The sequence below is a fragment of the Phlebotomus papatasi genome, chromosome 3 (genome assembly GCF_024763615.1).
Source record: "Phlebotomus papatasi isolate M1 chromosome 3, Ppap_2.1, whole genome shotgun sequence".
Classification (NCBI taxonomy): Eukaryota; Metazoa; Arthropoda; class Insecta; order Diptera; family Psychodidae; genus Phlebotomus; species Phlebotomus papatasi.
Genome location: NC_077224.1, coordinates 8018086 through 8033891, shown reverse-complemented (window position 1 = coordinate 8033891; position 15806 = coordinate 8018086). Strand labels below are relative to the sequence as shown.

The 15806-nt window shown below is 32.1% G+C and overlaps 1 protein-coding gene across 1 annotated transcript in view; it reads right to left on the bottom strand.

Moving 5' to 3' along the window:
• LOC129806619 (protein Wnt-10b) overlaps positions 1-15806 on the bottom strand; it is a 29538-nt gene that overhangs the window by 12084 nt on the left and 1648 nt on the right. Inside the window, exons 2-3 of the mRNA XM_055855340.1 lie at positions 9820-9982; positions 6439-6517 (exon numbers count right to left, since the gene is read on the bottom strand). Of these exons, the coding sequence (XP_055711315.1) occupies positions 6439-6517; positions 9820-9982 (242 nt within the window). The remainder of the gene's footprint in view (positions 1-6438; positions 6518-9819; positions 9983-15806) is intronic.

Below are 15806 nucleotides of genomic sequence, written 5' to 3'. Positions count from 1 at the left end.
AATCAGAAGAATGGTCTTTTAAAGGCTGGGTTGGATTCCACCAGGAGCGTCATCTCCAGAAAGCACTCTTCCCTCGCACTTTTGAGAAATTTTCCACATAAATTAGTTAAATACTATCCCAATGAACTTACACAAACACTTTTCTCACTTTTTTCAGAAGTGACACAACAAATTTTTATGAAAATCAATCACAAGAACGAGATACTTGGGAATGACAGCAATCTGTCTAAAATTTTTGAAGGAAAATAAACCCCATATGGAGGCATTTTTCTTCAAAAATTCTTTCAAAAATAAACATTTTTCTTTCATTTTTTTTATTTTTTAAAATAATTTTTGATGAAATTGTCTGCAATATGTAGACACCTTAAGTGCTGGAATTAAAGAAAAGCTTATAAGGAGCAGAGGTGGGGGGTGACAAAATCGTTCACGGAGACCAATGTCCTCCGCATCCACAATACTAAATAATCTTGAATATGTTTCGTTTCTATATAAAGATATCGACAATTCTATTCCAAACTATTTTACCTCAATATGAAAATTCAGGAGAACCATCAATTGTTGGGAAACTTGCATGCATTTCATACATATCTTCTTAGTTCTTGAAAATATTGAATAAAGAATTTTTAATTTATTCAATTATTGATTTTTTATCACTATATTGAAAAGGGACTTAAAATCAATTCACGTGAAATTGCATATGTGTAAGGTCATATAACTTGTGCTAAAAATATTCATAATCATTCGTGAACCTGGCTTCAGCTTTAGTACTATACACTATTAGTAATGATTTGAAGAAAAAAAACAATTGGAAAGCAACGTTTTCATATATGTTTTTTTTCTAATATCCTGATTATTAGTTATAAGATGTTCCGATATTCACCTGTTTCACCAGTTTATATTGCCATATATTTAGAACTTTTAGAAAAAAAAACATTTCCCTTTACAATTATTTCTGTTATTATCTTAAACTTTCCTGCAGTATTCAAAATTTCGGCTATGAATTGATTAATTTAGATCTAAAAGTCTTTACGGTGTTGAATTAAATTCTTTTTGCTTTTAAATATTTCTTCTAACGTACCAACGCCTTAATTCATTCCAAAATAACTAAACTACAATGTAAGGAAATAGAAAAAAAAACACAACAAAATCGTAATAAACATTGAGAAAAGTTTGTGTTTTGATAATCTGTACTAATTTTACGGGTAAAGATCTTCGCTAATCATTTTTTAAGCAAATATATAATATATTACTATTTTGTATACTACTATATTGGTGCCAACTTCTCCAGCAAATTTTAGAGTTGACTATTCATAAGAAATGCACTTCAAATTTATCGCATCATTTTTGCATATTAGGGGTATTTCAAAAAAGATTTGTCAATTTGGCTCCCAATGGTACGCAAATATCAATGTATTTTTGCATAATTTTGTTATATGCATAATCCAAAGATCCACTGTACGGGAATTTAGACCATTATTATGTTAGCATATCACCTTTTACAAAGCCTATGGTTTTGCCTATGGTATTTTTAATTAGTACAATTTTTAGTACAATAAGTGGTGTACGATTTTTCAGCACAACCCTCCCCTTGTCAGTTATATTTGGTGAAGAATGATGGTACATTAATGCACACTTATCCTGAGAGTCTTTCTCTCAGTATCTGGCCAAGAGACATAGTGGAAGTTCAAGAAAGAAAACCTTTATCAGTTGTTCAGTTGGCTAAATAAAAGACGTGTCATTAATTAACACCAAATCTCACTTTTTTCTCCCTTTTATCATGCAACTCTGTTACTTTTTCGATTCCAGTGAGGAATGTTTCATTTGGGATTTTTCTCACAACAACAACAACAACAAAATCTCCATCTTCGGAGATATTGTGCTAATTTCAAAATATTTCTTTCTCTCCTTTCTTGCACCTTTTTTTGGCGGGAATTCTTTTGGGAGGCGAACGGAGCAAAAACACTGAATAATTTTTGCAAAATGCGGACGCAGCACAAGAAATCCCGCGAAGGATGGATGGCAGCATTGCATCAATTTAGCATTATAAAATCCCAAAGGGGTGAATCAATTCTCAGGTATTTTATTAGTGCCTAATTGATATTTAATTGTGTGATTTTTGCCATGCACATCTCGATGGAATCTTTTGTTGCTGAACCTCAGGTGATTTATCTTTGGGATTTTGTTGATGTAGTCTAAAGATTTGAAGTTAATCAACCCCTTGAAAAGTCTATTGCACTTTTGGCGACGAGATTGCGTTTGTGGAAAAAAAATTCTTGGGCTGATAAGGGCAAAAAAACCACTTGAAAAACAATACAGCAAGAATATCGATACAGTTTAATGCTGGGGCAGGATTCTTATTCTTGAAGATCCCCAAGACAAGAAGTTCACGTGAGGCTGGAAGAAGGTGAGCCATAATTTTATTGGTTTTTGCGAATTTTGACAAGTACAGTGAGTTGAATGTCTGCTGGACAACTTTTTCTTACATCTCCCAAGAACCTGGCATCATTGTCGTTTTTCTCCTGCAACAATGCACTTTGAGGCTGATGAAGAAGCCTTCTCTGGCTTATGTTTTGCCATGTGAGAGACATTTCTTTGTGCATCTTTGAGAGATGTGGCTCCCCTTCGATCGAGGAATTTTTCCTTTGACTTCTTGGGTGCCTTTTTTTGCGTCTCTCCACCTTCCCTCACGTGTCTCAGGTGATTGTCCAAAGTGTCACACATTTCCCATGATTATTTGCCTCTCGTTCGTTCGATGGTGATCAATTAAAATGTGGCCATGTGACACACTGAACGGGATGGAAGTTTTCTTGGACAGAAATCCCAATTATGTGTAATTCATCGGACTCATTCTGACGCACAAGACATTCTTCTTGATCAAACATATCAGTTTATTTTTTTTAAATCACTTTTATCTGCTGACTTGCGAAGCTATTACCTTGAAAATATTTAAAAATCTCCACACAAAAAATCTTGCGGGGCATACAAATATTTAGTACATCTCTGTACTAAATTTTAGATTCAGTATTTTTTTTTAAATAATTGAGCTGCCTTTCATCATCATTATAAGTACTTCACAACTTTAAAATTAGACACACAGTAAGAACATGATTTAGAATGTAAGTAATTTATAACATTACGTATACCACCCAACAATATTTTTTTCAGAATTTTTTTTTAGTACATTACTGATCTCATGTGCTTCTGCGTTATCGACTTTTCTTTTTCTTGGTTCCTGTCACGACTATTTTCCCCAGAAGCAAAATAAAGAAGAGTGATTATGTACGCAGAAGCACTCGAGAGCAGTTTAGTACTAAAAAATATTTGAGAGAAAAATTCTCCTTTGAAAAATTTTCTGTTGGAAAATTTTGCATAAAATGTAATAGCACCAATATTCTTTACTAATTTGTTCTTTTTACACTCACAGTGTACTAAACTGAACTCCACTTACACTGTACTAAATGCAGCCACGAAATCTTTATGCCATTTATCGCATACAATTATCAAAGACACAAACCTAGACTTCAAATTTTATGACTTAGACGAATTTCTATATTGTACGAGTACGACAGTAAGACGTTCCAAATGAATATAGTATAAATAGTATGAAGTATTCCTAATCACATTGACTAATTCTTAAATATAAATAATAATGCGATTATATAGCACTATGTACTAAGCCAAAGCTTTATCGAAAATACTGTCTTAAAAAATCAGGTTCTACTATGAGAGAATTATAGAAATATCTCGGCAATAATTAAAAATTTTGATAGTTTTTTTTTTAAATGAATATAATAAGTATTGATGCTCTGTATCTTGTTTAACTTAAGTATATCTTTACAAACATGTCAAACGTTTAATACAAGAATTTGATCACAATCAATCTATCACAATTAAAATTCAAGGCTAATACCTTTTTTTTACATTATACCAATTTTAATCAAAAACATCTTTAGTACTTAAAAATACTAAATATTTACTTGAATATAAAATTTTTATTAGATTTTTGTCAGATAAAGACATTCTTTACAGAGGTATAACATAATATGTTAGAACGGTAATTATTAGGTGACGGATAAATTTTAGTACATGCATGTTTAAAAACTGATTGTTTTGTACTAAAACCTCTATTAAATAATTACACTGCACTGACCAAATATAATGTTCATGAAATATCATCTAATATTGATACTTTGGAAACGATAAATATTAGAACAATTGCTGCATTTACAAAGCCAATAAAAAGCTTTTAATTTTTGTCTAAATTCTTGTACTAAAAAGTATCTGTTTTCTAATTAACTAACTTTAAGCGCTATAGATATTATGCATGGCAATTTAAAAAAAAATAAGAAAGAGCTGTATAGAAAATTTATATTTAGCGCAGCTAACAATTTCGGAAAATTGTTTTGTACCTAAATTACTTTCAAACTATAATACTAACTAAATTTAATGTATATGGAATATTATTATCTAATATTGATCCTTTCGAAAAGATAAATATTAGAACAATTATTGCATTTACAAAGACAATAAAAAGCTTTTCTATTTTTTCTAATTTCTTGTACTAAAAATAATCTTTTTTTCAAATTTTCTAACTTTGAACACAATAGACATTATCTATGACAATTTCAAAAGGTTTCAGAAAGAGTTGCATTGACAATTTGTTTTTAGCACATGTGATACTTTTGATCGGAAAACTGTTTTGTACTAAAATTACTGTTAAATATTATACTGACTAAAAATAAAATATTTTAGAATAAAGCACTCCATTGTTCACTTTTCAATATTTTCAGTTTACAAACTTTTGGGCCAAATTTCACCTTGTACTAAAAACATCAAACTGAAAACTTCAGATATTTTTAAAAGTTTGATACAAAATATAAACAAGAGTTCTTACTTGTTTCTGTGGCTAAAGAAATCTAAAAGTTTAAATCAGGGATGTGCATGTACCGTTGAAACCGAATAAACGTCAAAATAAGTTTGTTCAGATAGCGTTTTGACCATTGACGTACAAGTTTCATTTGACGTTTGTTCGGCTTCAAGTGATTCTTGCACACCTCTAGTCCCTCTAGTTATCGTAATCCTTGACGAAGAGGATACATAATGATCTCATTGTTTTTAGTACAAACATGTACTAAATGTGCATTGCCTTACATAATTTCGAGATAATTAAGTGATTTTATTTCATTTAATAGGTGTAACAGCTCCATTAGCTAAGCAATTTTCTCTTTAATTACGATTCCCACTTCTGTTTTAATGAAGTGCAAATTTTCAGCAAGTTTAACAGCTTGCCTGAGCAGAAAACGACTGAGAAACTCACACATCACACCCATCCATACAAATCTGCAAAACAATGACAATTCGTTCTAGATCACAATTAATTCCTTTCTTCTCATCCATTCTCCTCAATCGTATTCAATGTCTTTGCCACCTGGAAAAGACGTTTGTCGCCTGTGTCACTTGAGTCCGATGAGAGGACAGCAAGGCGGCAAAAGAAGACAAGGTAAGAATTGAGGTGAGCCTTCTGGAAAAATTCCTCATCAGTGCTAAATGTTGTGTGATTGTGGAATTTATTGTCTAAGTCATCTCATTTAGATCTCCAAGAGACAAGAATGGAGTGTTTACTTGGTGCATTTTCTTAGTGTGAATTGAATAACTCAATTTCACATCAAATCCCCATAAGACATTTTCTATCACAATCTTCCTGGTTTGCCATTTAGACATGTCTTCCTCAATTCTCAGGATATTTTCATGCACCTAAAGAGCATCTTCATGTGTGTTTTTCTTCCCATAAGAAATAGACAAAAGACAATCTCATGATTTGATTTAATTGATGAATGATCATTTAGAATTGTCATCGAATCCCAGGCAGACACCACACACATCGGCGTATGTCACAAGCAATAAATATCGAGAGTGCATGTTGCATTTATAGACAAGTAATTCAATTTGCTTTTTTATTGCAAATTAATTGCGGTGCGCATGAGACAAGTACAGAAGCCACAAATTGAATGGAAATTTATTGGATAATTGTTTGCATAGCTAATAATGCCAATTATACCATTGGTAACTCCTCGTAAACTGGAATTTATTGATCACTATTGCCATTTTCCACCAACAAACCCGTGAAAGCCCATTAGATGCCATCTTCCGCTCATCTTCCCCCCCTGTGGGAGCTTTTTTTTATCACAATGCCTTCAGTTTCACTGAAAATATGTAAATATCTTCCATCTACTGAATAATGCCAAGTGGAAGATTCTCACTCGATTGCTATTTTGCAACAAAGTATCTATTTTTTTTCTTACTGTTACAATGGAATGTATAAAAGTTAGATCAAAGGTTGAAGCTTAATCAGAAAGCTTCATTAATCTTACAGGAAAATCTCTCAAAGTCTCATTCAATTATGATATAGTGTATTAGTTTATTTTGAAATGATCTTACCTCTTTTTAGTAAATTTGAAGCATATGGGTTTCGACTTTTGTTGCTGAGCGAAGAGCAGTTCCATCGATGCCAACGAAACTATTTAAATAAGAAGAGAAAAATTGAATTATGGTGCTATTGCAATCAAAATGAGCATGATTTTTAGTACATTACTGTTCTCAAGTGCCTCTGCATTATCGACTTTTCTTTGTGTTGGTTCCTGCCTCGACTATTTTTCTAGGTCCACGTTGTGTTTTAAAACTACTAAACAGTCGTGACAGGAACCAATTCAAAGAAAAGTCGATAATACAGAAGCACTTGAGAACAGTAAAGCACTAAAAAAATCATGTTCATTTTTCAATGGAATAATACCATTATGCTTTTAATCTTAACGTAATTATAAACAAAATAGTGATCAGTAGGGGAATTCTGTAATTTTCGTGGCATTGTCACGCATGAGTTCGAAACCTGACAATGAGAATCGAGCTTTTTTTGTCATATCATATGAGATCGAAAATGCAATTCATTGATTTTTTAATGAATACTTGATCATTTAATGAAAATACAGTACGTCTTGGTTGCTTTGTCTAACAAAATTCATTGTCATTTGAATTGCCAGAAATCTCAAATATGTGACTTCTAACAATGCCATGTTAGCAGGAATGACAATATCACGGCTACAGAATCGCAATTTGGAAAAAGCTTTTCTAAGATTCGAACCCAATTTGTCATATGGCATTGACAGGGCGTTACAGAATTCCCCTCTAGGTTATATTTCAATCAGTTTCCGACTAATCCGTCTCTCGGATTAAGCCGAGAGACAGCTCAGTTAGTGGGAATATGATAGAAATTTAGTAAAATTATTATTTTCCTTATAATTACGATAAGCCGTCTCTCGGCTTAACACGTAAGTGTGTGTCTAAGGCATAATTTTCAATGTATCTCGTATCTTGGCAAATAATAGTTTGTTTATCTAAAAGTGTCTTAACTAACTTCCCATTTATAGATAAAGAATGATTCTCCAATACTGATTTAAACAAATGATAAATTGAGTACTATCTGAAAAAAAAATCGTTAATGTTCGAATAATCCAAATTCACTTTCGATTTTTAATGAAATTTTCGAACAAAGCGGGAAAACTTATAACAAATCACAATGGTAACTTTTTAAAATAAAAAAGTTAAAATATTAGTCAGTGATTCTGAAAGACGTTCTAATTAAATAAGCTGTTTTGCTTTGATTTTTCCAACAAAAAAACAAAAACAGACTAATTTTGATACATCGAAATTCGAACAAGTAATTCTACACCCACCATGTGCACAAAATGAGAAGTAATCGATGACTTAAACTTTCGAAACCATCCTTTGAATTTTTTAAACTTCAGCTTTGAACAAAGCATATTTTGTACAAATTTCGATAATCTTTGAAACTTCAAATTAAATATCGAATATTGGAACTCTATTTTCGCGCAAAGTTTATCTTCTTAGTTTATCATTAGTTTATCATCTTAGTTTAGATCATTTTTTAAAACACTTCACTAAAAACTTTCACAAAACTCAAAGATTATACTTTTATGGTAAAATAAAGAGTAATTTTCGTGTCACAATAAACCTTAAGAAAACTACCACTGTTGACATTCGATGTTCCTCAAAATTCGAACACTATAGTCAAACTGTATTTCATCCGGATTTTAAAACTGATCTGCGAATCTTTTATCCTGGTCAAAATACAGTTTTGTTAAATACAATTTACTTAGAATAGTGACGTCAATTAATTTCAAAATATTCTCGTAATTCAGAAGCCATTAAGATTATCTATTTTCAAAAATAAAAATTTTCGATTTAATCTAACCATTCACAAGTCAGTTTGTTAAATTCGAAGATTGATTCAAAAATCCATAAAAATACATTACTTTTCTTCTTCATAATTCCGCAAGATGATTAAAGTATTCATGTTCGAATTTTTAAGTGTTTGGAGTGTCAAAACATCTCAATCTTCACTTTGTTGTAAGAATAATGCTATGCAATGATGTTTACTATTGCAATCCTTTTATTAAATCCCTTACTCATTACTGAGGCACTCTTTTCTAGCTTTTTAATGATATTTCAATAATTTTTCCCACTATGACCGAAATTTGAGTTAGAAAATTCGAAATTGTGTTTTAATCTTTAAATATCAGCGACATTTTGTGCAATAAGAGTTCCATTTATCTTTTAGCCAAAGAATCAAACTACACTTGTGAATGTAGTCAATGACGGATTCAGTCTTAAGGCTTAGCTGTATGGCTTAGCTTGTATAATTTCTTATCAATCAATTTTTTTCAAAAGCTCTCTAACATTTTGATTTAAAATTAGATTATTTGGGAAAATTATTTATCAGATTCTGAAAAACCAATAAAATTGGTTGATATTTATGATTTTAGGACTTTCGAAAACTGTGCTAAACCCTTAACCTGAAGACGGCTTTGTGTTTAATGTAAAAAAGCCGTAGAAGAATCATGTTCGAATTACTTGCAAAGAATTACTTATCAAATAATTACCTGCATAAGCCTACGATATCAAATTCAAAATGAAAAATTACCCCTTAACCCTAATATTCGAAAATTAAATTTAAAACTACATCAACAAATTTTTGTTTAAATTAGATTGTAAACGGGTAACTGCCATAATTGAAACATTTCCGTAACGAAATATAAAAGTTTCGAAAAATTACTAATTTTCGGTCACGCCAACCGTTGTCGTATCTACATTTTTTTTGTGTCTGCCAAAAACAGAATAAATCAGTTAGACATCGCCTTTTGGGTGAAACATTGATACAAAAGAAATGCAGATACGACAAAGTTCGGTGCAATCGACGAATTTTCAAGGAAGACTTTTCGTCCAGGTTCAACAATGTACTTGAATTATTTCTTCTAATTAGTTTTCAAGGTCAGAGTTTAAACAGCTGTAGGAAGCGTAGTTCTCAACCACTGAGAACAAGTTTGACTTTATTCGAGAAATATTTCAATCTTTGACAATTCTGAACCAACTTTTTCTACAAGTTCGGATATTTCGCAAACCTGGAAAGCTATATAGAAAAAAGTACTCTCCCTTCGAACGTTGATGCCTATGAATAATATGAATTTCATCTATTTTTCTAAGAGACTTACATATAATTATCACTTATTGATAATAAGCAAACTAATATTTAATAGAAAATGTATATTTTTTAGGAAAAATAAAAAAAAATCATGTTATTCCAAGGCATGAACGTTCGAAGGGAGAGTACTTTCCCCTATCTATCACTCTTTCTTCCAAAAGTTTTCCATTTCACTACATTTAATTGTTCGTTTTGGAATTAAACACGTAGTAAAATGAGATTAAACCCCTTGTCTTCAGCATGCAATAAATTAATTTCCTCACCTGATTCTGACACTCTTGAATAGCAAATTCGAGTCCATCGAGAGCTGCCATTGTTACATCATTCGCCCGAAGACAGAGTTCAATTTGTTCCTTGGTGAATCCCGGAATGGTTCTGCATGTTGTCTGAATGATTCTCATGTCCAAGATTGTTGGTACGCTGATGCTGCCGAAGAGAAAGGTTTCTTTAACAAAACGAAAACAATTTCTCACCTCAGCCCAATGGAAAGGTGTGAAGGAAAATAATTCAGGTGTGACATCTCTTTATCACGGGACCAAGTGCAAGAGATGGAAAAATGCCAAGAACACGGCATATGTAATTCGACACTCTTAAATCTCCCAACTTCAGCGTTGAATGCATCCAAATGACTTTCCTGTGTTCCCAATTGGATGCAATTAATTATATTAATTAATTTTAATGCATTCATCGACAAAAATTCCACGTGATTTCACTCTCTACCCAGAAGATTCGTGAATGAGATGATAGTCAATTGTCATCAGCATCTACTTTGGGCCTCTTCACTTGCTGTTTGCCTTGCTTTTTCACAGTGTCACATTTCCGGAGGGAAAAAGGAGGGTTTATAGGGAGTGAGTCAACAATCTTCCTCTTGAATTCATTACAACTAATTATTCTGGGAAAGTCTTTGATGTTCTTTAAGTACTGACAATCTTCCCTCTTGGGAAGTCAGTAGTGGTTTTCCGTGCACACACACGTGTTTTGACTCAATATTTTGCCTAAAAAGATACTTAGCTACGGCTTTTTGCGACTTCAGAAGCATTTTCCATGGATACAGGAGGATATAATTAAGAAAATTGAGTTATTTTTTTTATATAAACTTAAGACTTTAAAGCTATATGATGAGGAGTATGAACTAAAACGGATATCAACATAAAAGTAACAACACGTAAAGAAAAGGTTTATTCAATCAAATATAATATTTGTTTAAAAAATAATAATTTTTCAAAAATATTATTCAAAATTTTAAAATATAGTAGCCGTACTCACTATGGCGCTGTTATCTTGTAATATCGTTATCTCGTTATCTCGTTATGTTCTCGTAATGTATTTTATAAATGAAAAATTATAACAAGATAACAGATTACGGAGATTACGAGATAACAACGCCATAGTGAGTACGGCTAGTGTTTTTTCGAAGATTTTAAATACTCGAATTCGTTAGTTTTATGATTTATTTAAGACTTGGTTAAAGGGATCCGACATCAACTTTAAGGTTTAAACCAAATACGATATAGACGAAGTTTTAATGATTTGTAATCGGTTTATATTTATCCGAATTTCACATGCCTATCCAACTAGCCCAATTTAAATAGAGCTTATTGTAAAATACATCCTATAGAGGTAAATTTTAGCCTTAGAATGGTTTAAAGTAATTAGGATAATTAACAAAATGTTAACTTAAAGAACATCCTGTATTCGGAAAATTAAAATAAAATGTAAAACCATTTTTAACATATACTTACGGGAACAATTCCGAAAGACCCATAATCTTCCGATCCAGTAACACTCTCACGCCATTATTCTCAGTGGAATTCTTTTGAAATGAATTTCAGCTAGGGTTAAGATATCCCATATTTTATTTTAATTAGATGCTGTCAGTTAATTTGAACTTATAGGGGCCGTCGAAGACCCAGAAGTGTAGAATTATGCCCTTGAACTTTAGCTTTAGTTAATTTAAGAACAGAGGACTCTAATTGGGAACTCAATGGGTCAAGTGCTAGAGTACTCGCTCTATGATGCAAGTGTCCCTTGTTCGAATGTACTTTAGGTCACCAGGAATTTTTCTGGCATGGGACTGACGATCTCTACCTGTATAAGAAAAAATAATGGATGTTCCGAACTCCCCTTGCGGGAATTGCTTCAGCTTTATTGCTCCATCTATTGATGAAGGCTTAGAGACTGAGCCGAAAGCTTTGGAAAAAGTTAATGCATTTTCTCTGACTGGTTTTCCACTTCCGACGATTTCCGAACCCCATTGTTAAAAGTTTCTTAATTAATTCTCGAAATAGATCTTCGAATATCCAGGTATTAGCATTCGGAATTTTTCTCCGCCATATTGCATTTTAGTCTAACCATAAACATAGTCTAACCAAAAATATTAAGGAAAAATTTTAAATAATAACCACAAAATCATCTTCAAATTACCCCACTCTGTTTTATAGTATTTATTATGGTTAGTAATATAGTTTATTATGGTCGTTTTTAAGATAAAAAAAAATAAAATAAAAAAGTTTAATCCTCCATTTTGGAATATTTCGTTATAGTCATAACAAATATATTTGAGCGAATTTTACTATGTTGACAGTGATCAATACTAAACAGAGGTTCTGTGAATATTGAAAATATTTAAAGAATATTGTGAATATTTTCGAAATATTTCAAATATTCTAAATATGTTTCGCATATTGGGAGTATTTTTAGAATGTTTCAAATCTTTTCCGAATTTTAAGAATATCAAGCGAATAATGGGAATAATTCGAATATTATCTTTTAAATATTTTCGAGTTTCAAGCTATGGTAATTGTTTTTCAGATTTTGCAAAAATTTACAATATATTGTAGTATTACAAAGATGAACGATAACTGACAACTATTATGAATATTTTGCAAAATCTAGACAAATAAATATTCCCATAAAATTTTTGGAATGAAATTCATATTGCGACTTTAAAATGTGTCTTTCATCCCAGTTCTTTCCCAGAATTTCTCTAATGATGGATCCGTGTGAAAAATCTTCTAGAATGCAAGACTTTCCGATGAGAAGCACAATTTTTCTACCTTTTGAAGTATCTCTCCAGAGGGATAACATAAAAATTATTAATAGAGAAGCCAAAGAATGCATTCAATCCTTTGTCCAAGCCATGTGAGAGTTGCTCAAACTATTTGGCGGATGGAATGCAAAAATGAGAATGGTCTGGAAGAAAAAGTTCTTGGCAATTTTGGTTCAGTGTGATGACATATACAGAATTGTATGAATTCCATTTTGTCATTATCAGCACTCGGGTGTGTCTTTTTTTTTGCTTAGATGCGGGATCCCAAGACGATGCTCCTCCAATTAGTGATGCAAGAACAAGAGAGACATTTTTATAGTTGATCGTGGGAAAATTCCCCCACTGTGGTCATTTTATTTCGGATGATCAAATTAAAAATCGATTTTTGGAGATCTGACTGGGCTTTTTGGATTGCTAAATTCTGAATGTTTGGTGCAAATTTTGCAAATGTGAATGGGAGACGGAGAGTTCTTTTGAGAAACAGAATTCTTTGAGTGCTTTCGCGAGGCAATATCTACCTCATCTTACCACTTCCATGGAAGATTCTTGAATTCTGGGAGAATCTCATGGCACTAAACTATTCCTGTGCAATAATTGCTGTTTATACCATATTGTTACAAAATTTTTCGGAGGCGGGAGAAGCACGTGAGATGTTGAGGACATTTTCTCTGACATTGTTGCCCATCAATTATTCTCCTTTTGGCCTCTTCAGCGCCTCTGCCATTAAGATAAGCGGTCAAGATGTCTTTCGTGATCTCTAGAAGTTATTGTTGCCCTACAAAAAAAAATAGAGGACCACACCATGACCCATTTAGTTGCCGAAGAAGATGTTCTAGACGCCAGGTAACAGTCTCTTCATTCACAATTCCTCAGCACAAAAATCTTCAATGATACCTAAATGTTCTACGTGACTTCACTTCCTGACAATTTCACCTTCCGGAGCCACCGTAGAACAATGAACAATTTCTGAATATAACAGTCATTGCTGGGAGAATCAAGGAATGCATTCTTTGGGCTCAATGTATTGTGGGAAGATGGAGAAAATTGTCCATCAAATCGTATTTTATACCATTTATCTCGATACATTCAACTTCTCCCTCTTCTTAATTCCACTGATAAGGCTTCTTTTACCTTCCAAATTTATTAATTGGAAGCCGTCTGTCGTGTCTTGGACTTCCTCCACTTCTTCTGGCCCATTCAACTGCTCTTATAAGGGGCCTCTGGAGAGATACCAAGTGGCGCTTAGTTTTTTTTTATGTTCCCTGGAATTTTTTGTCTTTTATGCATCCTGTATAAATTAGACTACAAGCCACATTTCTGATAACAATTTCAACCATTAACCAATTTGAGGGGGATTCTTTACGAAGTGTCTCTATTAGAGGGTCCCTTAATCGACAAAATTGAACAATTTTTTCAGTGTAGATGTAGTTGAAATGCCCACCGACTTATACAAAATACAACCTTATGCAAGAGCAATTTAATAAAAATTGATCGCAGAAAAGAAGCGTAAAAACGATTTAATACGATTTAAATACTGAATTATTTGATTCTATGTAATGCATACTAAAATTCAGTTGCAGTTCTACCGACTGTCGATTTTGCAAATTATAAATAAAAACTGCAATTTTTGTAATTAATATAAATATTTATCAACAGTCAAATTTGCCAAAATAGTTTAAAATGCGTCATTCACTGAATCTAACTGTGTTATCACACTTGCACATTAAAATTTTAATATGATTCACATTAATTGTCGCTGGTGAAACTCCAAATGTGTAATTTGTGTGCTTTAATGATTTTATATTCAAAATTTGATCTATTTGTTGATAAAAAGGTAGACTTGGCCCGTAAAATTTGATATAAATTGATTTATAGCATTAATGCGAAAAATTAATGCGATTTTCTCTTTAATTTTTTAATGTGAAAAATATTTATGCTTTAGGTAAATTTAAACTTATTTTTGCAGGCCAAGTCCACTTCTTTATAAATAGAAAAACCCCAAATATTAAGTAACTCAAAGACACAAATAATATATTTGGATGCTCACGAGCGACAATTAATGTGAATCACATTAAAATTTTAATGTGCAATTGTGATAACGCCGTAACAGATATAGAATTATCAATACAGTAGACTCTCTCTCAATCGGACATATGGGGCAAAATCTTATGCAAATTACCGAGAGATTTGGGCATCAAAATCATTATGAATTCCACAAAAAGTGCATAAATATAAAGAATCACGATAAAACAAGAGGAACTACAGCGAATATGAACAAATTTGCTTTAAAATCGAACGTGAACGTACTCTACTGTTCTATCGATTCGATAATATCAAAGAGCTTTTTCGGAATTTTACCTTTCGGGATTTTGGCTGCTACGGCCTAATTTATAAACATAAGACTAAAGGAAATTCGAGAAGTACCGGAAGAATTTACTTTTTTTTAAACACTCTCGGAGTTCTGGAAGTACAGTGGGACTTCGATAGAGTCAACTAATTATTTCTAGGACTGTTGACTCCATTGGATTCGGTGACTCTATCGGAGTTCGAAAAAATCAATTAAAATGTGAAATTTTGATATAAAGGAGTATTATTTTATGATTGTACAAGATAATTCATAAATTTAACACAATAGCAGAATATTCTGTTTAATTAACCCATAAATTCTACACCCCCTGGTCCAAAAATGTCGTATGTTTGGGCAAAAGTTGGAGATTAAGGAATAATTTAACAGAATGTTTTTATTATTAGTAAGTATCTTAAGTAAAAATTACTATCCATGTGATAATATTGAGGTCAATCCACGATATTACGATAAGGAAATGGTGTCTTTCTTTTTTCAATGTTTTTAGAAGAGTTCCGGTAGATATTTAATTGTTGAAAATTCTGATACAATTAAGCTTACTATTTAGAATTTATTTTAAACTTCTATGAAAGAAGAAATTGATAGTTTTTTTTTCGTTATGACATAATGGCTCTAAACTTATTTTATTTCATTTTCTTCTTATTTTGAAAAATGGGCGCTAAATGGTTAGAGATATCTACTTGGAGCCTTCAGTTCAGATGACCCCCTAATAAGTCAACCTGGGGATTATATTATGACCCTCACTTCCTCCCTGCTCCTCCCTTTTCAGTGCTAAAATCTTTTTTTTTTTGTGATTACAAGAAAACACGTCATACGGGGTCATAGACCTAATCAAA